This window comes from Erythrolamprus reginae, chromosome 4 (genome assembly GCF_031021105.1).
Source record: "Erythrolamprus reginae isolate rEryReg1 chromosome 4, rEryReg1.hap1, whole genome shotgun sequence".
NCBI lineage: Eukaryota > Metazoa > Chordata > Lepidosauria > Squamata > Dipsadidae > Erythrolamprus > Erythrolamprus reginae.
The window spans coordinates 4776496-4798097 of record NC_091953.1 but is presented as its reverse complement, the minus strand read 5'-3'; the positions used below and the strand labels follow the sequence as shown (position 1 = coordinate 4798097).

Sequence of the window (21602 nt, the reverse complement as noted above, 5' to 3'; positions counted from 1 at the left end):
TCATACATACAGACATACCATGTATAAATTCTATAAGCCTAGGGGGAAGGGAAAATTTCAGTTCCCCCATGCCTGACGACAGAGGTGGGTTTTAAGGAGCTTGCGAAAGGCAAGGAGGGTGGGGGCCATTCTGATATCTGGGGGGAGTTGGTTCCAGAGGGCCGGGGCCGCCACAGAGAAGGCTCTTCCCCTGGGGCCCGCCAGACGACATTGTTTAGTCGACGGGACCCGGAGAAGGCCAACTCTGTGGGACCTAACTGGTCGCTGGGATTCGTGCGGCAGAAGGTGGTCCCGGAGATTTAGTCCCCTAATCAGCTGGGGGAAGGCAAAGAATGCCCCCGTTTTTGCAAAAAACAGCCCAGTTTTTACAAAAAGGGCATTTTTTTTGGTGAAAAAGGGTATTTTTGCCTTCCCTCAGTGCCCAGGAGCATTCTGCAGGCCTCCCAAACTGTCTGCGTGCCCTGTTTTTTTTTGCAAAAATGGGATGAAAAAGAGATGCAGGGCGGGTCTTCGGGAGGCCAAAAATGGCTATTTGGTGTATAAGACCCACCAATATTTCCACCCTCTTTTAGGGCAGGGGGGTGGGGGGGAGGTGCGTCTTATACTCCGAAAAAAATACGGTAATTGTTTTAACTTTTATTGGGCTTGCGATTAAAATGACATTCTGACCAATGGTCTCCCCCATCTGTTTTCCAGGGGTCTATGCAGCAAGTTAGTTCTCATTTTTTAGAACAGACCTTGGACAAGAAGCTGATGTCGGATTTGAGGGTACGGTATATTGCGTTTTGTTCTGTCCTGGGGCTTATATGTGTATATCCTAAACTTGGGAGTCTGGAGGTTGCAGAATTTATTATTATTATTATTATTATTATTATTATTATTATTATTATTATTATTATGATGTACTCTACTCCAGTGTTTTTCAACCAGTGTGCCGTGGCACACTAGTGTGCCGTGAGACATGGTCAGGTGTGCCGCGAAGAAGGAAGCTCAGGTTCCGGTCTCGCAACTTTTTGCTGGGAGAGAGAGAGAGTGAGAGTGAGAGAGAGAAAGAAAGCAAGAGAGAGAGAAAGAGAGAGAAAGTAAGCAAGAGAGAGAAAGAGTGAGAGAGAGACGGAGAAAGCAAGAGAGAGAAAAAAGAGAGAGAGAAAGCAAGAGTCAGAGAGAAAGAAAACAAGGGAGAGAGAGAGAAAGAAAAGAGAGAGAAAGCAAGAGAGAAAGAAAGCAAGAGAGAGAAAAGGAGAGGAAGGGAGAGAGAGAGAGAGAGAAATGAGCAAAAAGGGAACCATTTTTTGAAATGGTTCAAGTGTGTGTATACACACACACACACACACACAAGGGGGGAGGGAGACAGGGATGGAAAAAGAGAGGAGAGTGTCTTAGAGTGTCATTTTGTGCCATTTTAGTTAGTGGTGTGCCCCAGAATTTTGTAAATGTAAAAAATGTGCCGCGGCTCAAAAAAGGTTGAAAATCTCTGCTCTACTCCACCCTGCCCTATCCCTACTCTGTTCTGCTCTGCTCTTCATACCTCTGCTCTACTCTACCTCTACTCTATTCTACTGTACCTTACCCTACCCTACCCTAAGATACCCTCTTAGCTTATTTTTGGGATAGGTCTTACATTTCGGGAAACCGTATAAAACATCTGATGGTTTGGTCTCTACAGCGCAAGCGCACTGCCCACGAACGGGCTAAAGAGCTGTACAGTTCCGGCGAGTTCTCTAGCGGCAGGAAATGGGGGGACGATGCCCCAAAAGAAGAAATAGACTCGGGAGCCGTGAACCTCATTGAATCGGGAGCCTGTGGCGCTTTTGTCCACGGCCTGGAAGACGAGATGTATGGTGAGTGGGGAGCCCCTCGGGTCTTTTTTCGGGGAGTGGTCCTCTCCTCCCTGGAACGATACGTTCAGGTCTCTGCCTTCTCATTCAATTCATTCATTCATTCATTCATTCATTCATTCATTCATTCATTCATTTATTCATTTATTAGATTTGTATGCCACCCCTCTCCGTAGACTCTTTAACCCGAGTTTCATTGCGCTTGGTTCAAAAAACCCCAACGGCCCCCTGCGTCACTCCAACCCCTCCTCGATCCACAGCTCACATTAGAGAAACATCTTTCAGCTGTGGCGAGGGGGGTGTTTGCCCAGGTTCGCCTGGTGCACCAGTTGTGGCCCTATCTGGACCGGGAGTCACTGCTCACAGTCACTCATGCCCTCATCACCTCGAGATTTGACTACTACCTTTGAAAAGTGTTCGGAAACTTCAGGTCGTGCAGAATGCAGCTGCGAGAGCTATCATGGGCTTCCCCAAATATGCCCATGTCACACCAACCGCAGTCTGCATTGGTTGCCGATGAGTTTCCGGTCACAATTCAGTGTTGGTTATGACCTATAAAGCCCTTCATGGCACCGGGCCAGATTATCTCAGGGGCCGCCTTCTGCTGCACGAATCCCAGCGACCAGTTAGGTCCCACAGAGTGGGTCTTCTCCGGATCCCGTCAACTAAACAATGCCGTTTGGCGGGACCCAGGAGAAGAGCCTTCTCTGTGGCGGCCCCGACCCTCTGGAACCAACTCCCCCCAGAGTTTAGAATAGCCCCCACCCTTCTTGCCTTTCGTAAGCTCCTTAAAACCCACCTCTGTCGTCAGGCATGGGGGAATTAAGATATTCTTTCCCCCTAGGCTTCTACAATTTATGCATGGTATGTTTGTATGTATGTTTGGTTTTAAAATAAGGGTTTTTAGCTATTTAGTATTGGATTGTCGCATGTTGTTTTTACCACTGTTGTTAGCCGCCCCGAGTCTACGGAGAGGGGCGGCATACAAATCCAATAAAATGAAAATGAAATGAAATGAAATGAAACTTCAACACTGTAGAAAGGATGGTCATTTAATAGCAGTAGTCCTTGCCTTACATAGAAACATAGAAGTCTGACGGCAGAAAAAGACCTCATGGTCCATCTAGTCTGCCCTTATACTATTTTCTGTATTTTATCTTAGGATGGATATATGTTTATCCCAGCCATGTTTCAATTCAGTTACTGTGGATTTATCTACCACATCTGCTGGAAGTTTGTTCCAAGGATCTACTACTCTTTCAGTAAAATAATATTTTCTCATGTTGCTTTTGATCTTTCCCCCAACTAACTTCAGATTGTGTCCCCTTGTTCTTGTGTTCACTTTCCTATTAAAAACACTTCCCTCCTGAACCTTATTTAACCCTTTAATATATTTAAATGTTTCGATCATGTCCCCCCTTTTCCTTTTGTCCTCCAGACTATACAGATTGAGTTCATGAAGTCTTTCCTGATACGTTTTATGCTTAAGACCTTCCCCCTTACGACCCCAATTAAGCCTCAATTTCTAAGGTTGCTAAGCAAGACGGTTGTAAAGTGACTTTTACTGTGTTTTATGACCTATCTGCCAAACAGTTGTTAAGTGAATCACCACAGTTGCTAACCTAGTCAAGGGTTGCTAAGCAAATCCGATTTCCTCACTGACTTTGCTGGTCGGAAGGTCACAGAAGGGGAAAGCTGGCTGAGGAATTCTGGGAGTTGAAGTCCGAAAGCAAAGCTGGCTGAGGAATTCTGGGACTTGAAGTTCACAAGTTGAAGTCCGAAAGCAAGGAGGGTGGGGGCAATCCTTATCTCTGGTGGGGAGTTGATTCCAGAGGGTCGGGGCCGCCACAGAGAAGGCTCTTCCCCTGGGTCCCTCCAGACGGCATTGTTTAGTCGATGGGACCCGGAGAAGGACTTAACTGGTCGCTGGTATTCGTGCGGCAGAAGGCGGTCCCGGAGATAGTCTGGTCCGATGCCATGAAGGGCTTTATAGGTGACGACCAACACTTTGAATTGTGACCGGAAACTGATCGGCAACCAATGCAGACTGCGGAGTGTTGGTGTAACGTGGGCATATCTGGGAAAGCCCATGACTGCTCTTGCAGCTGCATTCTGCACGATCTGAAGTTTCCGAACACTCTTCAGAGGTCGCCCCATGTAGAGAGCGTTGCAGTAGTCGAACCTCAAGGTGATGAGGGCATGAGTGACTGTGAGCAGTGATTTGTCTGTGTGACTATACTGTAGAACTGCGTGTTCAAATGATGGCTTAATGTATTTTGCAGGTAAGGCTTATAATTTTGTATATGTATTGAGAGAATTGACTGATGTAATTGCGTATGGCCAGGATTGTTCCTGACTAAGCTATTTGCCAAAGTAAATAATATTTATACGCTTAATGTTATCTGGTTATCTGAACTACTACTTGTATCTCTGGGCTATCGGATGGACATCTGCCACCTCCATGTTTCCTCTGTGCATCCTTGGTAACTCAAGGGTCACTCTGCACCACTCCTTAATGCTTTGCAATGGTTGTTTAAGCTGCTGATTTTGAGATGGGGGAAAAAAGCTGTTTCAGGAAACATACCGTGTTTCCCTGAAAATAAGACACTGTCTTATATTAATTTTTGCTCCAAAAGTTGTGCTACGTCTTATTTTCGGGGGGTGCCTTATATTTCTCAAATAAGACAAATTCACAGGCAGAAAAGCTGACACCCCCAAAGAAAGTGTACCGTACGGTACACTGATTACGGTACGGTACCTGTCAGTATGGCACCCACACACACAAACGACGGCACTTATGTGGTACAACAGTATACTCCCGCTATTGCAGCTTCCGGCCACCAGAGGAGCTACAGTTTACGCACTGTAGTGGAGACTGTAATGGCGGTGAGACAGCAGCAGACTGTGTCTGCTGTACTGGACGGTACAAAGCGATGGAGGGGGCCAGCAGGGGACGCCACATTATTACGGTACCGCTATGAAGAGCTTTGAATGGTACCGTGTGTTTTTCCACCGTATCGTATGTAAACCTGACTATGCCTTATTTTCGGGGGGTGCCTTATATTAGCAAATTCTGCAAAACCTCTGACATGCCTTACTTTCGGGGTACGTCTTATTTTCGGGGAAACAGGGTAGCTTGCTTTTTCCAAACCCAGTAGCTGGCTTGGATGCCAAGAAATTTGAAAACGCAAGAGCATTGCGGCTTATTTTAGCGTGCCACAAAACGGATGATGCCGGCGTTTCCTTTCGCCCCCCGTCTCTCACTGCCTCGCTCTGTTTCCCAGAGGTCCGAATTAGAAATAATACTGAGTCCTCATTCAACAACTGCTGGGATCCCTTCTACCCTTGGTTAGAAAAAAAAGAACAACTTGCCTAATAAATGTTAAGAACTATATATTCAAACAGATACAAATCTGGTATCAAATCTTTCTTTCTTTCTTTTATTTTATTTATTTATTTATTGGATTTGTATGCCGCCCCTCTCCAGAGACTCGGGGCGGCTAACAGCAATAATAATAATAATAATAATAATAATAATAATAATAATAATAATAATCCAATACTAAAAACGATTAAAAACCCATTATGGGTAACAACAAGGAAAAAAGACCAAAAATTAAAACTAAAACAAGATGATACATGAAAATAACAATGATAGTGAACAAATACTAGATTCTGAAAATCTTTAATTGATTTGATATTAAACTCAATCCAAACTGACCTTAGATAAAGTGTATGTCAGAATAAAATCTGTTAAAACCGTGGCCGCCATATGCCGCATACCAATAATTTAAAAAATTTCGAACTGTCACAAAACAGTTCAATTGGGGGGGGGGGGATATGGGTGAAGGAAGGACAAGAATATACAAAACATTTAGACAGGAAGTTTAGAATTTATGCTTCATTATTGATATAACAACCTTTTTATTTTGAAATGACATGGAATATCTGTACAAAATAATTAAGATAAGCACAATACAGTAATACCTCATGATACGAACTTAATTGGTGCAAGGAGGAGGTTCGTAAGACGAAAGGTTCGTAAGATGAAACATTGTTTCCCATAGGAAACAATGTAAAGTCAATTAATCCGTGCAACCAAAACCCCCCCCGCAAAAAAACGGCTTTCGGCGACCGCTGGGAAGCGGCGCGGCTGTTTTAAAAGGTGATAGCCGTCCTGGGGGGCTTCCCAGCCCCCCCCGAACCCGGGTTCGGGGTTTGGGGGGGCGCTGGGAAGCCCCCCAGGCCGGCTGCGACCTTTTAAAACAGCCGCGCCGCTTCCCAGCTGTCTCCTGAAGCCGAACGCTAAAGCCGAACTTCCGCGTTCGGCTTCGGGAGACAGCTGGGAAGCGGCGCGACTGTTTTAAAAGTCGCAGCCGGCCTGGGGGGCTTCCCAGCAACCTCCCGAACCGAACCCGGGGTTCAGAAAAATTTTGCCTCTTCTTACAAACTTTGTTCGAGTTACGAACCGGCGTTCGGGAGGCTTCTGGGAAGCCCCGCCGCCCGGCTGTCACCTTTTAAAACAGCCGCGCGGCTTCCCAGCAGTCTCCGAACGCCGGTTCGTAACTCGAACAAAGTTCGTAAGAAGAGGAAAAATTTTTCTGAACCCCGGGTTCGTATCACGAGTTGTTCGTAAGACGAGGGGTTCGTATCTTGAGGTACCACTGTATTATATAATTATAACTATATGTCGAAACAGTGATGTAAAATAAGATATATTTGCTCCTCCCTTTTTATTTCTGTAATATAATAAAAACTATTTTTTTTAAAAAAAAACAACCCATTATTATAAAAACCAAAGATACATACAGACATACCATGCATAAAATTGTAAAGGCCTAGGGGGAAAGATCATCTCAATTCCCCCATGCCTGGCGGCAGAGGTGGGTTTTAAGTAGTTTACGAAAGGCAAGGAGGGTGGGGGCAATTCTAATTTCTGGGGGGAGCTGGTTCCAGAGGGCCGGGGCCGCCACAGAGAAAGCTCTTCCCCTGGGTCCCGCCAAGCGGCATTGTTTAGCTGACGGGACCCGGAGAAGACCCACTCTGTGGGACCTAACTGGTTGCTGGGATTCGTGCAGCAATTTAAATAGATGTATGAGACATCGATATATATACTAAAATTAGACTGGCTTTCTTAAAATCTCTTTATCTTGATTTATTCAACACTTTCTCGTATTTATCTATAATCTTAAATATTAGATATAAGGAAATGAGCTACTGAAAATATATCCAGTTCACAATTTTAATACAGATCTACCATACACCCACCCACCCTTTCTTTCTTTCTACCCTTCTCTTCCTTCTTCTGTCCTTTCTTTTCTTTCTGTATGTTTGTCGACATTATTTGTTTATTTGTCTCTGTCTATTGTCAAATGCATATCGCTTAGACTATAATTCGACATGATTATTGTTTTTAATGTCCAACTACCCATTTCTCGCATTTCTTTTTCCCTTGTAATTTGACATGTCTATATTGTTAATTGTAATTAAATGTATTTATTGTATCTTTGTAAATAAAAACTTTATAAAAAAAAACACACAAAAAACGGAGGATGCCAGCATTTCATTTTTTCCCGTCTCAGCATGGCTTTACTGAAGGCAAATCATGTCAGACTAATCTCATTGATTTCTTTGACTATGTCACAAAGGTGTTGGATCAAGGTGGTGCTGTGGATATTGCCTACCTGGACTTCAGCAAAGCCTTTGATACGGTTCCACATAAAGAGCTGATAGATAAATTAGTGAAGATTGGACTTAATCCCTGGATAGTTCAGTGGATTTCAAGCTGGCTGAAGCATAGACATCAGAGAGTTATTGTTAATGGCGAGTATTCTGAGCAGAGACAGGTTACAAGCGGTGTGCCACAAGGGTCTGTTCTGGGTCCTATTCTTTTTAATATGTTTGTGAGGGACATAGGGGAAGTTTTGCCTATCTGCCGATGACTCTAAAGTGTGCAATAGGGTTGATATTCCTGGAGGGGTCTGTAATATGGTAAATGATTTAGCTTTCCTAGATAAATGGTCAAAGCAATGGAAACTGCAGTTTAATGTTTCCAAATGTAAAATAATGCACTTGGGGAAAAGGAATCCTCAATCTGAGTATTGTATTGGCAGTTCTGTATTAGCAAAAACTTCAGAAGAAAAGGATTTAGGGGTAGTGATTTCTGACAGTCTCAAAATGGGTGAGCAGTGTGGTTGGGCAGTAGGAAAAGCATGTAGTATGCTTGGCTGCATAGCTAGAGGTATAACAAGCAGGAAGAGGGAGATTATGATCCCGTTATATAGAGCGCTGGTGAGACCACATTTGGAGTACTGTGTTCAGTTCTGGAGACCTCACCTACAAAAAAATATGGACAAAATTGAACGGGTCCAAAGACAGACCATAAAAATGGTGGAAGGTCTTAAGCATAAAACGTATCAGGAAAGACTTCATGAACTCCATCTGTATAGTCTGGAGGACAGAAGGAAAAGGGGGGGACATGATCGAAACATTTAAATATGTCAAAGGGTTAAATAAGGTTCAGGAGGGAAGTGTTTTTAATAGGAAAGTGAACACAAGAACAAAGGGACACAATCTGAAGTTAGTTGGGGGAAAGATCAAAAGCAACGTGAGAAAATATTATTTCACTGAAAGAGTAGTAGATCCTTGGAACAAACTTCCAGCAGACGTGGTTGGTAAATCCACAGTAACTGAATTTAAACATGCCTGGGATAAACATATATCCATCCTAAGATAAAATACAGGAAATAAGGGCAGACTAGATGGACCATGAGGTCTTTTTCTGCCGTCAGTCTTCTATGTTTATATGTTTCTATGTTTCTCTCACTGCCTCGCTCTGTTTTCCAGAGGTCCGAATGGCGGCCGTGGAAGCCCTCTGCATGTTGGCCCAGTCTTCGCCTTCTTTTGCTGAGAAGTGCCTCGATTTCCTGGTCGACATGTTTAACGACGAGATCGAGGAAGTGCGGCTGCGGTCGATCCACACCATGCGGAAGATTTCCAACAACATCGCTCTACGGGAGGACCAGCTGGACACGGTGCTGGGTGTCTTGGAGGTAAGGATCTCCCCGTGTCCCCCCATCCTTCTTATCTATTTATTGGATTTGTATGCCGCCCCTCTCCGTAGACTCGGGGCGGCTAACAACAATGATAAAAAACAGCATGTAACAATCCAATAATAAAACACCTAAAAACCCTTATTATAAAACCAAACATACACACAGACATACCATGCATAAATTGTAATGGCCTAGGGGGAAGGAATATCTCAACTCCCCCATGCTTGGCGGTATAAGTGAGTCTTGAGTAGTTTACGAAAGACAGGGAGGGTGGGGGCAGTTCTAATCTCCGGGGGAGTTGGTTCCAGAGGGCCGGGGCCGCCACAGAGAAGGCTCTTCCCCTGGGGCCCGCCAAACGACATTGTTTAGTCGACGGGACCCGGAGAAGGCCAACTCTGTGGGACCTTATCGGTCGCTGGGATTTGTGCGGTAGCAGGCGGTTCCGGAGGTAATCTGGTCCAATGCCATGTAGGGCTTTAAAGGTCATGACCAACACTTTGAATTGTGACCGGAAACTGATCGGCAGCCAATGCAGTCCACGGAGTGTTGAAGAAATGTGGGAGAATCTTGGAAGCCCCACGATGGCTCTCGCGGCTGCGTTCTGCACGATCTGAAGTTTCCGAACACTTTTCAAAGGTCGCCCCATGTAGAGAGCGTTACCGTAGTCGAACCTCGAGGTGATGAGGGCATGAGTGACTGTGAGCAGTGACTCTCGGTCCAAATAGGGTCGCAACTGGTGCACCAGGCGAACCTGGGCAAACGCCCTCCTTACCACAGCTGAAAGATGTTTCTCTAATGTGAGCTGTGGATCGAGGAGGACGCTCAAGTTGCGGACAGATGAAATTGTCCTTGGGAGGCAAGACCCACAGCCACTCCGTCTTGTCTGGGTTGAGTTTGAGTTCTTCCTTTGCTTTGCCGTGATCGGGAAAGGATAAATTTCCTCCTTTTCATTTGAATTATGGGAGTGGGCACTCAACGATATCACACGTTCTTTCAGCAGCCTAGGGAAAATAGGTTCGCCGTCACTGCCCTAGGCGTTCGATTTTTAAAACACATCAGCTTCTGCATCGCTTTGCCACGCCAGTCTTTCCAACTGTTTTTTTTTTATTTTTAGGATTCCTCCCGAGATATCAGGGAAGCGCTCCATGAGCTGCTGTGCTGCACCAACGTCTCGACCAAGGAAGGCATCCATCTGGCCTTGGCGGAACTGCTCAAAAACCTCGCCAAGTATCCCACAGACAGGGACTCTATCTGGAAGTACGTCTTTCTATTATTATTATTATTATTATTATTATTATTATTATTATTATTATTAATTTGATTTGTATGCTGCCCCTCTCTGCATACTCGGGGTGGCTAACAACAATGATAAAAACAGCATGAACAATCCAATTAATAAAAACAACTAAAAAACTCTTATTATAAAAAACCAAACATACACACAAAGATACCATGCATAACTTGTAGTAGCCTAGGGGGAAAGGATAACCTAACTCCCCCATTCCTGACGACAAAGGTGGGTCTTAAGTAATTTGTGAAAGACAAGAGGGTGGGGGCCGTTCTAATCTCTGGGGGGAGTTGTTTCCAGAGGGCCGGGGCTGTCACAGAAAAGGCTGTTCCCCTGGGGCCCGTCAAATGACATTGTTTGGTCGACGGGACCCGGAGAAAGCCAACTCTGGGATTCGTGCGGTAGAAGGCGGTTCCAGATGTATTCTGGCCTAATGCCATGTAGGGCTTTAAAGGTCATTACCAACACTTTGAATTGTGACCAGAAACCGATAGGCAGCCAGTGCAGGCCGCGGAGTGTTGCAGAAACATGGGCGAATCGAGGAAGCCCCACGACGGCTCTCGTGGCCGCATTCTGCACGATCTGAAGTTTCCGAACACTTTTCAAAGGTAGCCCCATGTAGAGAGCGTTACAGTAGTCGAACCTCGAGGTGATGAGGGCATGGGTGACTGTGAGCAGTGACTCCCTGTCCAAATAGGGCCGCAACTGGTGCACCAGGCGAGCCTGGGCAAACGCCCCCCTTGCCACAGCCGAAAGATGATGTTCCAATGTCAGCTGTGGATCGAGGAGGACGCCCAAGTTGCGGACCCTCTCTGAGGGGGTCAATAGTTCTTTGCCGCCTCAATAAATTAAGGAATACAGTGGTACCTCTAGATACGAAGCTGCTCCACATGCGAGTATTCCAAGTTACGAGCCGCGATGCGAGCGAAATTTCTGTTCGACACCCGAGCTCAAATTCGGGATACCAGCCGAGCTTCCACTAGGTGGCGCAAGAATCTCCTTGCTTCCAGTTATCTCGGCGCGAAATACAAAGTCTAAAGGCATTCGTTCGAGATGCGAGTTGATCGACTTACGAGCTCGGGTCTGGAACGAATTAAACTCGTATGTCGAGGTACCACTGTATAGAGAGCCCTTGACTTGCAGGTTTTGCCCCCTTGATTAATTTAATTTAATTTATTAATTTAATTTTAATTAGAGGTAGTGATTTCTGACAGTCTCAAAATGAGTGAGCAGTGTGGTGGGGCGGTAGGAAAAGCAAGTAGGATGGTTGGCTGCGTAGCTAGAGGTAAAACAAGCAGGAAGAGGGAGATTATGATCCCGCTGTATAGAGCGCTGGTGAGACCACATTTGGAATACTGTGTTCAGTTCTGGAGACCTCACCTATAAAAAGATATTGACAAAATTGAACGGGTCCAAAGATGGGCTACAAGAATGGTGGAAGGTCTTAAGCATAAAACTGACCAGGAAAGACTTAATGAACTCAACCTATATAGTCTGGAGCAGAGGTCCCCAACCGCCGGTCCGCGGACCGGGACCGGGCCGTTGGGGTTTTCCAGCCGGTCCGCGGCGCCGCTGCCCTCCCGGCAGAGGACATTATGCAGGACAGGGTGGGGCGTCGGGCAGGGCGGGGAGAATCAGGAGGCTCCTTTGGCGGCTGGGGGCTGCCTGGCTTTGTGATTTTGGCTGGGGGGGAGTTAGGAAGGTCCTACTTCTCCCCCCCCAGCCAAAAACTCAAAGCCTATCTGCTGGATACGGGCGATGAGCGGGACGAGCGGCGCCGAAGCCGGTGGCTGTGGCAGCTGCTGCAAGAGGCTTCCGGGCCGCTCTGTCCCACTCATCGCCCGTATCCAGCAGATAGGCTTTGAATTTTTGGCTGGGGGGGGGAGAAGTAGGACCTTCTTAACTCCCCCCCCCAGCCAAAATCACAAAGCCAGGCAGCCCCCAGCCGCCAAAGGAGCCTCCTGATTCTCCCCGCCCTGTGGAGAAGTGTGGAGGGCTGCGTCACTAAGGTCCACCCCTCCATAACCCCACCCCCATTTGACCAAAGCCCCCCCCCCCCGGGCCGTGGAAAACTGGTCTAGCTTAAAGCCGGTCCCTGGTGCAAAAAAGGTTGGGGACCTCTGGTCTGGAGGACAGAAGGAAAAGGGGGGACATGATCGAAACATTTAAATATGTCAAAGGGTTAAATAAGGTTCAGGAGGGAAGGGTTTTTAATAGGAAAGTGAACGCAAGAACAAGGGGGCACAATCTGAAGTTAGTTGGGGGAAAGATCAAAAGCAACATGAGAAAATATTATTTTACTGAAAGAGTAGTAGATGCTTGGAACAAACTTCCACAGTCACTGATTTTTAAGCATGCCTGGGATACACATAGATCCATCCCAAGATAAAATACATGAAATAGTATAAGGGCACACTAGATGGACCATGAGGTCTTTTTCTGCCGTCAATCTTCTCTGTTTATATGTTTCCAAGCATGACTGATTGGTTTTATACAGGATTTTTTATTTTTCTTAACTTTTTAAGAGTTTTAAGATTATTTTATCTTTGTTTATATTTTATTCTTGTAAGCTGCCCTGAGTCCATGAGGAGAAGGGCGGCCTATAAATCAATCAATCTAACTAACTTACTTACTTACTTACTTACTTACTTACTTACTTACTTACTTACTTACTTAGAAACATAGAAACATAGAAGACTGATGGCAGAAAAAGACCTCATGGTCCATCTAGTCTGCCCTTATACTATTTCCTGTATTTTATCTTACAATGGATATATGTTTATCCCAGGCATGTTTAAGTTCAGTTACTGTGGATTTATCTACCACGTCTGCTACTAACTAACTAACTAACTAACTAACTAACTAACTAACTAACTAACTAACAACCAACCAACCAACCAACCAACCAACCAACCAACCAACCAACCAACCAACCAACCAACCAACTGAATAACTGAATAACTAAAGAATAACATTTGCTACTTGGTTGCGCGAAAAGGGAACCTTCTCTGCTTTGAACCTTGTGTCTTTTTCAGGTGCTTAAAGTTCCTTGGAGGCAGGCACCCCACTCTGGTTCTCCCGCTCGTCCCTGAATTGTTGGGGACTCACCCTTTCTTTGACACCCCCGAGCCAGACATGGATGATCCGGCTTGTATCCTTTCCTCCCCGTTCTGCGGTTAATGCTTCCAGAGGAGTTGAGGTTTAATGCGCAAAAGCCTGATGTGATTTGCAAGCAGCTGGTAAAGACCGAAAGTTTGAGTTGCCCCTTTTCTGCCCCTCGGGGTTTTCCTGGGGTGTCCTATTAAGAGACGCCATAAATAAAATTGCAGCTGTATTCTAATACCTATTTAATAATAACAACAGAGTTGGAAGGGACCTTGGAGGTCTTCTAGTCCAACCCCCTGCTTAGGCAGGAAAGCCTGCACTACACCCTACACTTTGTTCTGGTTTCTGGTAGAACTTTAGCAATTACAAACAACTCTTATTAAATGCATCATTTCATGAATAAAGAAACTCCATTTATTTCTCTGCTCTCCTGTAATTCAAACACATTCCATGCATGCACTCGGTCCGTTATCTCTCTTAGTTGCATTCCTCACATTCCTCCTCCTGCTCCACTTAACAAGATTTATTTTCCTAACAGCATAACTTTGAAAAACAGCAGAACTGACAGTTAACAACACAGAACTACTTTTGCTTACTTTAGCGCAGCAAAAACACATCCATTTTCCCTTTGGCAACGTTGAAACTCCACCCTTCTTCTCCACTGACCCCCTGGCGTGCCAAATTACATCACTGCAATATTTAACCTATTCCTATCCTTAATATCTTCTTCCAGACCTCTGTTCTCTACGTTTTTGAGCCCTTCTGAATTTAGGGTTAACCCAGCGAGCATCTGATTCTGCCTCGCTAGATCCTGAACTCAAAGCCCCATCCCAGTGGGGGTGTCCCTCTGACCTTCCTGCCAATCAGCTTCAAGCTCTGTTGGGAGAATTGGCGCTAGACTTATGGTTGGGGGTCACCACCATATGAGGAGCTGTATTATTAAGGGGTCGCGGCATTAGAAAAGTTGAGAGCCCCTGGTTTGCAATCAAAGATCCGAGGTTTTCTCCACTCCCCTTAACCCACGGCACAGATATTGCGGTCTTGGTTCTTATTTTCAACGCGGCCAAATCCTGCCCAACGATGCCGGCGCTCTTCTCTGACCACACCTTCCGGCACTACGCCTATCTTCGGGATAGCCTCTGGCATCTGGTGCCGCCTTTGATGGTAAGTCCTGGGCATCGGTGGAAGCCCTTTTTACAAGTACAGTAGTACCTCTAGATACGAGCTGCTCCACATGCGAGTATTTCTAGATACGAGCTAGGAGGGGAGAGACATTTCTGTTCTATTTCCGAGCTGAAATTCGGGATACAAGCCGAGCGTCTACTAGGTGGCGCAAGAATCCTTGCTTTTGGTTAGAATCCTTGCTTTTAGTTATCTCCAAGGGGAAAAAAGTTATTTGTTCCAGAATACTAGTTGCCTCGAGATACAAGCTCCCTTATGGAACCAATTATGCTCGTATCTAGGGGTACTACTGTATAGAAATGCAGATTTTACAGATACAGTGTTCCCTCGATTTTCGCGGGTTTGAACTTCGCGAATAGCTTATACCACGGTTTTTCAAAAAATATTAATTAAAAAATACTTCGCAGGTTTTTTTCTATACCACGGTTTTTCCCGCCCGATGACGTTATACGTCATTGCCAAACTAATAATTTTTGCAAATAAATAACAAAAAAAATAATTATTGTTAATAAATAATTATGTTTATAAATATCAGGATCACTAAGTGTCTTATTCAATGGTGAGTACCAGTAATAATGGTGAGTAAATGGTTGTTAAGGGAATGGGAAATGGTAATTTAAGGGTTTAAAGTGTTACGGGAAGGCTTGTGATACTGTCCATAGCCAAAAATGGTGTATTTACTTCTGCATCTCTACTTCGCGGAAATTCGACCTTCGCGGGTGGTCTTGGAACGCATCCCCCGCGAAAATTGAGGGAACACTGCACTGTACAACATTTACAAAGGTACAAATAACAAGTTTTTATAAGTCCTTGACCTCTCGTGTGAAAGTTTGGACATGTTAGGTTTCTGCTTCTGGAAGGTTCTAGAAGCCACCCATGTGGTGGGCTGCTGGTGGTGGGGGGTATCACCCGCGACCCCTGGATTGCCCATGGGGGTGGGGCAGATTCTGTTAGGACACTGCACAGTTTTTCCTCAAACATGGAAGCTATCCTAGATGAGAAGCAAGCACTTCTAAAGAAAAATAAAACCTCATTTTTTGGGCACATGTGTTAGAAACTGATTGTTTCTCTTCTTTCTTCTTCCTTCCCTTTTTTTCCTTTTCCCTTCCCTTCTCCTTCTCTGTCCCTTTCTCCATTTCCTCTTTTCCTTTTCCTTTTCCTTCTCCAATTCCTCTTCCCTTCCCCTTCCCTATCCCCTTCTCCACTTCCTTTTTCCTTTCCTTCTCCGTTTCCTTTTTTCCTTTTCTCTCCCCTTCCCTATCTACCCTTCTCCATTTTTCATTTTCATTTTCCTTCTCTGTTTCCTTTTCCCCCTTCCCCTTCCCTATCTACCCTTCTCCACTTCCTTTTTTCCCTTTCCTTTCCTATTTCCTTTTTTCCTTTTCCTCCATTTCTTCTTTTGCTTCTCCATTTCCTGTTTTCCCTTCCCCTTCCCTGTCCCCTTCTCCATTTCCTTTTTTCCCTTCCCTCCCCTTCCCTCTCCCTTTTTCTACTTCCCTTTTTCCTTTCCTTTTCCATTTCCTTTCCCCTTCCCCCTTCCCTTCTTCATTTCCTTTTCCCCCTTCCCGTTCCCTTCATTTCCTCTTTTTCTTTTCCGTACTTCCCTTTTTCCTTTCCTTTTCCATTTCCATTTCCCTTCCCCTTCTCCATTTCCTTTCCCCCCCCTTCCCGTTCCCTTCTTCATTTCCTCTTTTCCTTTTCTTCCCTTTCCCCTTCCCTTCTTCCCCTCTTCCCTTTTATTTCTGCTTTCCTTCCCTTTCTTTGCTTTTCGCGTAGCTGCCTGGGAGAAAGGTGGCCTCTTCTTCCGGGCCCGCCAGCCTCCCCCTGCAAGAAGATCCTTCGCAGGAATTTCTACAGCAGAGCCTGGAGAGAGTTTTCAGCCTTCAGCATCTGGACCCGCAGGGCATTCAGGAACTGCTGGAGTTCACCATTCGGTACTGGCTTTAGGAAATGAGGGCGGGCGGGGTGGGCTGGTTACTGTTGTGTATACTCCTGTTCAGTTTGGGGATTTTTCAGATTCTGGTTCAGAAAGTGGTTATGAATTAGTGGTAGGACCTGATTTAGAGGCAGAAGGAGGAGGAGACTAACCACAGGACGTTTCTATGGGTTCAGATTCAAGTGAAGAAGAAGCAGATATTAGATGGGTAAATCCTTATTTCAGATGCTTGCAGAGGTGAAGAGAGAAAGTGTCAGGGAAGAAATATTAAGGGTTAATTAATTAAGTAATTCGTCACGTCCGGGTGTCAGAGGAAGAGGAAAGTTGAGTCATCAACCTGCGTTAAGAAATATGGAGGTTTTTTCAAGCAGCTCCAAATTATAAGCAATGCCTTGTGTGCTTTCAATTGCAGTTTTTATGACTCTGGGCTAACTCCGACTAGCCATAAACCTTAGAATGACTTGTGGAATGTTTTAATGATTTTGATGTTGCCTTGCATACCGAAGTTTAAAATAAGAGATGAGCGCTGCGTGCCGAGATGATTCAGTGTGGAACAAAGGAAAGAAAAATAAAGACGATGTGGTGTTTTACAAATATATGCATTTAGCCATCCTTTATTCCAATTATCCGTGGCCTTAGCCGGATATCAGAACAGTTACCTCCCCACAATTTGGTGGCATCCATTTCATTCATTTATTTAGATTTGTATGCCGCCCCTCTCCGCAGACTGAATTCCCCACATAGTTTTCTGTTTCTTTAGCCTGCAAGCCCTTGCGTGAGCCAGCCCTATTCAGCAGCGTGGGTTTGTGTCCCAAAGTAGCTACACAAACCCATTGTCAGGGTTCCAAATAGCATCCCAAATTAAATCAGAATCCAAATCAAAGTATTCTCCAAAGTCCCAATTTATTATCAAAATCATGTTGGCAGATCTGGGTGAAATTCGAATGTGAAGTCTTCCGGGTTTCACCACCCCATTGAAAAATAAAGGGAACACCTAAACAACACAATATAACTCCCAAGTAAATCAAACTTCTGTGAAATCAAACTGTCCACTTAGGAAGCAATGCTGATTGACAGTCAATTTCACCTGCCGTTGTGCACATTCAACTTTGTACAGAACAAAGTATTCAATGAGAATATTTCATTCATTCAGATCTAGGATGGGTTCTTTGAGCGATCCCTTTATTTTTTTGAGCAGTATATATCGAAATCAAAATAATTAAAATTCAGTTACAACTAAAAAACTAAAGAACCAGTTAAAATACATACATAACCATTCAATCAACAAACACATTGTACATTCATCAGCCAGGGGGAGAATCTAATGACCCCAAGCTTGGTGACATAGGTGTGTCACGAAAGATGAGGAGGGTGGGGGCAATACGAATCTCCGGGGGGAGCTGATATTATATAAATTATAAATGTATATAAATTATATATACTGCTCAAAAAAATAAAGGGAACACTTAAACAACACTATATAACTCCCAAGTAAATCAAACTTCTGTGAAATCAAATTGTCTGCTTAGGAAGCGACTGATTGACAATTGATTTCACCTGCTGTTGTGCATATTCAACAAAGTATTCAATGAGACTATTTCATTCATTCAGATCTAGGATGGGTTCTTTGAGCGATCCCTTTATTTTTTTGAGCAGTATAAATATTATATAAATATTGACATTTATCAAATATGTATGTGTTGTTTGCTTTTTAAATATGATAGGGTTTTTATGTGCTTTTTAATATTAGATTTGTTTTAGCTAGAATATTGTTTTTATTGTTGTTGTGAGCCGCCCCGAGTCTTCGGAGAGGGACGGCATACAAATCTAATAAATTGAATTGAATTGAAATATCGTAGTCAGTGACAATCCTAGTCATTCACAAATACATCAATCAATCTTATCAATACATATATATTCATTCATTCATTCATTCATTCATTCATTCATTCATTCATTCATTCATTTATTTATTAAATTTATATGCCGCCCCTCTCCATAGACTCGGGGCGGCTCACAGCAGTAATAGAAAAACAATATACAATACAAATCTAATAATTAAAACTAAAAACCCATAATTTAAAAATCATGCACACAACATACCATACATAAACAATATAGGCCTGGAGAAGTTATCTCAGTTCCCCCATGCCTGACGGCAGAGGTGGGTTTTAAGGAGCTTACGAAAGGCAAGGAGGGTGAGGGCAATTCTGATCTCTGGGGGGAGCTGATTCCAGAGAGTCGAGGCCGCCACAGAGAAGGCTCTTCCCCTGGGTCCCTCCAGACGACATTGTTTAGTCGACAGGACCTGGAGAAGGCCAACTCTGTGGGACCTAACTGGTCGCTGGGATTCGTGCGGCAGAAGGCGGTCCCGGAGATATTCTGGTTGGACAGATGGAAATGTCCTTGGGAGGCAAAACCCACAGCCACTCCGTCTTATCAGGGTTGAGTTTGAGTCTGTTGACACCCATCCGGACCCCAACAGCCTCCAGGCACCAGCACATCACTTCCACTGCTTCCACTGTATACTGTTTGTATACATATACAAACCAACATGAGAATGCATAGTTCTTAGTACATGCAGTAGTTCTTACAACAATTCTTCCCCAAGAGAGATGCTGCTGTCTCCCTCTTGTGGCTTACTGCATCACCTGCACTTAAAGCAACAATATACTAAATCCTGTAAACATACACTGCTGGTTTGCTTTACATCAGCGGTCCCCAAACTACGGCCCGTGGGCCACATGCGGCCCGCTGAGGCCATTTATCTGGCCCGCCGGTGATTGATAGGAGCACAGGGAAAAGAGAGCAAGAAAGAAAGAAAAGGGAAAGAGAGGGAGGGAAAGAGAAGAGGAGAGGAATGAGGGAGGGAGGGAGGGAAGGAAGGAAGGAGAAAGGGAGGGACAAAGGAAGGAAGGAAGGAAGCATTCAAACAATACAGGAAGGAAGCATTCAAACAATACAGTGTACCATCTAATTTTCCATGAATAAAATGCGGTATTTTGTTAGTAACTAATATCAATCATCAAAAAAGTTGCAAAAGTTTTTTTTCTAATTTTGTCATCCAGTTACATTCATTTTTTAAATTAAATTCCCTCCTTAATATTCCTTCAAAAAGTACAACACCAATTATTTTTCTAACTTATTAACCATTATGCCAAAGTGCTTCCTTCTTTCTTTATACATTTTTCTATAAGCCAAGAAAACCTTGTATAGCCAATCAGATGTTAACAAAAGAAAATTAAAAACAAAACATAAGCATATATGAATTTCAGACTTCTTCCCCCTCTCTAAATAGTACGTTCCCATTTTGTTTTTTACTTTAAGATATGTGCAGTGTGCATAGGGATTTGCTTATAGGGTTTTTTTTATATTCCGGCCCTCCAACAGCTTGAGGGACAGTGAACTGGCCCCCTGGGTAAAAAGTTTGGGAACCCCTGCTTTACATATTGTAACGCCCAACTAGTTATGCACATAGCATTGACAGACTCCTTTATATTTTATCTTCTTTGGCCCAGGGACCTCCAGAGGTTTGGAGAATTGCAGTCCGACTTAGCGGGCATGGCTGACTTTTCTGCCGCTTACCTACGTTGCCAGCTCCTTCTCATTCAGGTATGTTGTGTGCTGTGTGTTTCCTTACTCTGGGTATAAGCTAGGAAATTACGTGGAACCAGCCATTCCCTGTCAGTCCATCTATGGAGATGCTCTGTCATCCAGGCAGTGACGGGCTACCACAAGTTTTACTACCACACTTGGTGTGGCTTATGCAGTGGGTGCTCTGGGGTGGAGGTCCATTTTTTCTACCCCACTGCGTTCTCCCCTGTCCGGGCAGTAGCCCACCCCTGATTGTTTGTTTGTTTGTTTGTTTGTTTATTTATTTATTTATTTGTTTATTTTATTTATTTATTTATTTATTTTAGTTAGTTAGTTAGTTAGTTAGTTAGTTAGTTAGTTAGTTAGTCCAATACACAATGAGGGTTTTAGTGGGTATATATCTATATACTCTGGGGTATATATCTGTGTATATCCAACACTCTGGACATTTTTAAGAGAAGATTGAATTGCCACTTGACTGGTGTACTATAGGGTTCCTGCTTGGGCAGGGGGTTGAACTCGATGGCCTTCATGGTCCCTTTCAACTCTAACAATCAATCAATCAATCAATCAATCCATCCATCCATACATACATACATACATACATACATACATACATACATACATAAACACACACACATAATAAAATACATGATGAAGGTTATAGAGGAGATACTCATAGTAAAATATATCTAAGAAAGAATAGAAAAGAAGATATAGGAATAGAACATATCAATGAAAGAATAGAAGAAGAGATATAGGAATAGAAGAAAGGAATAGGAGATATAGGGGAACAATAGGACAGGAGATGGAAGGCACTCTAGTGCACTTGTACTCGCCCCTTACTGACCTCTTAGGAATCTGGATAGGTCAACCGTGAATAATCTAAGGGTAAAGTGTTGGGGGTTTGGGGATGACACTATGGAGTCCGGTAATGAGTTCCACGCTTCGACAACTCGGTTACTGAAGTCATATTTTTTACAGTCAAGTTTGGAGCGGTTTAATATTAAGTTTAAATCTGTTGCGTGCTCTTGTGTTGTTGTGGTTGAAGCTGAAGTAGTCGCCGACAGGCAGGACGTTGCAGCATATGATCTTGTGGGCGATACTTAGATCTTGTTTAAGGCGTCTTAGTTCTAGACTTTCTAGGCCCATACATTATATACACTATACATACAGTACATACACTATATAAAGTGTATGTACACACACACGCACGCACAGCTCTTCTAAAATTATACACATTCAACCTCATTTACTGCGATAGGAAAAACATACCCAAAGCCCAGAAGGGGAAAAAAGGGGGGGGGGGAAATCAGAATAGAATTTTGCTACTGGTACTGTGTAACTGAACCACCCATCACTGCATCCAGGCTGTGGTTATCTTCGAGGCTCCCTTCTACCACTTACCGTATTTTGCAGAGTATAAGACGCACCTTAGTTTTTGGGGAGGGAAATAGGAAAAAGAATCTGCTTACCAGGTATTCATCTGGTTAGCGTCCTTAGTCTGGTCAGCTCCAGCACATTATTTTATCCCCTGGTTAGGGCTTTTAAAAAAAAACTTTATTTGGAGAGAGTAACAATGAAAGAGCTTGCAAGCCAGCAAG

The 21602-nt window shown here is 44.1% G+C and overlaps 1 protein-coding gene across 3 annotated transcripts in view; it reads left to right on the top strand.

Annotated features, from left to right (window-relative positions):
- The window catches only part of INTS4 (integrator complex subunit 4), a 52278-nt gene that overhangs the window by 15153 nt on the left and 15523 nt on the right, over nt 1–21602 (top strand). For all 3 annotated transcript variants that reach the window (XR_011558921.1, XM_070749516.1, XM_070749515.1), the window contains exons 9-16: nt 697–768; nt 1667–1841; nt 8685–8890; nt 10008–10150; nt 13217–13332; nt 14317–14450; nt 16245–16402; nt 19923–20016. Coding sequence is in view for 2 of the 3 variants with exons in the window: in XM_070749516.1 (XP_070605617.1) it covers nt 697–768; nt 1667–1841; nt 8685–8890; nt 10008–10150; nt 13217–13332; nt 14317–14450; nt 16245–16402; nt 19923–20016 (1098 nt within the window). In the remaining variant the exon portion in view is untranslated. The remainder of the gene's footprint in view (nt 1–696; nt 769–1666; nt 1842–8684; nt 8891–10007; nt 10151–13216; nt 13333–14316; nt 14451–16244; nt 16403–19922; nt 20017–21602) is intronic.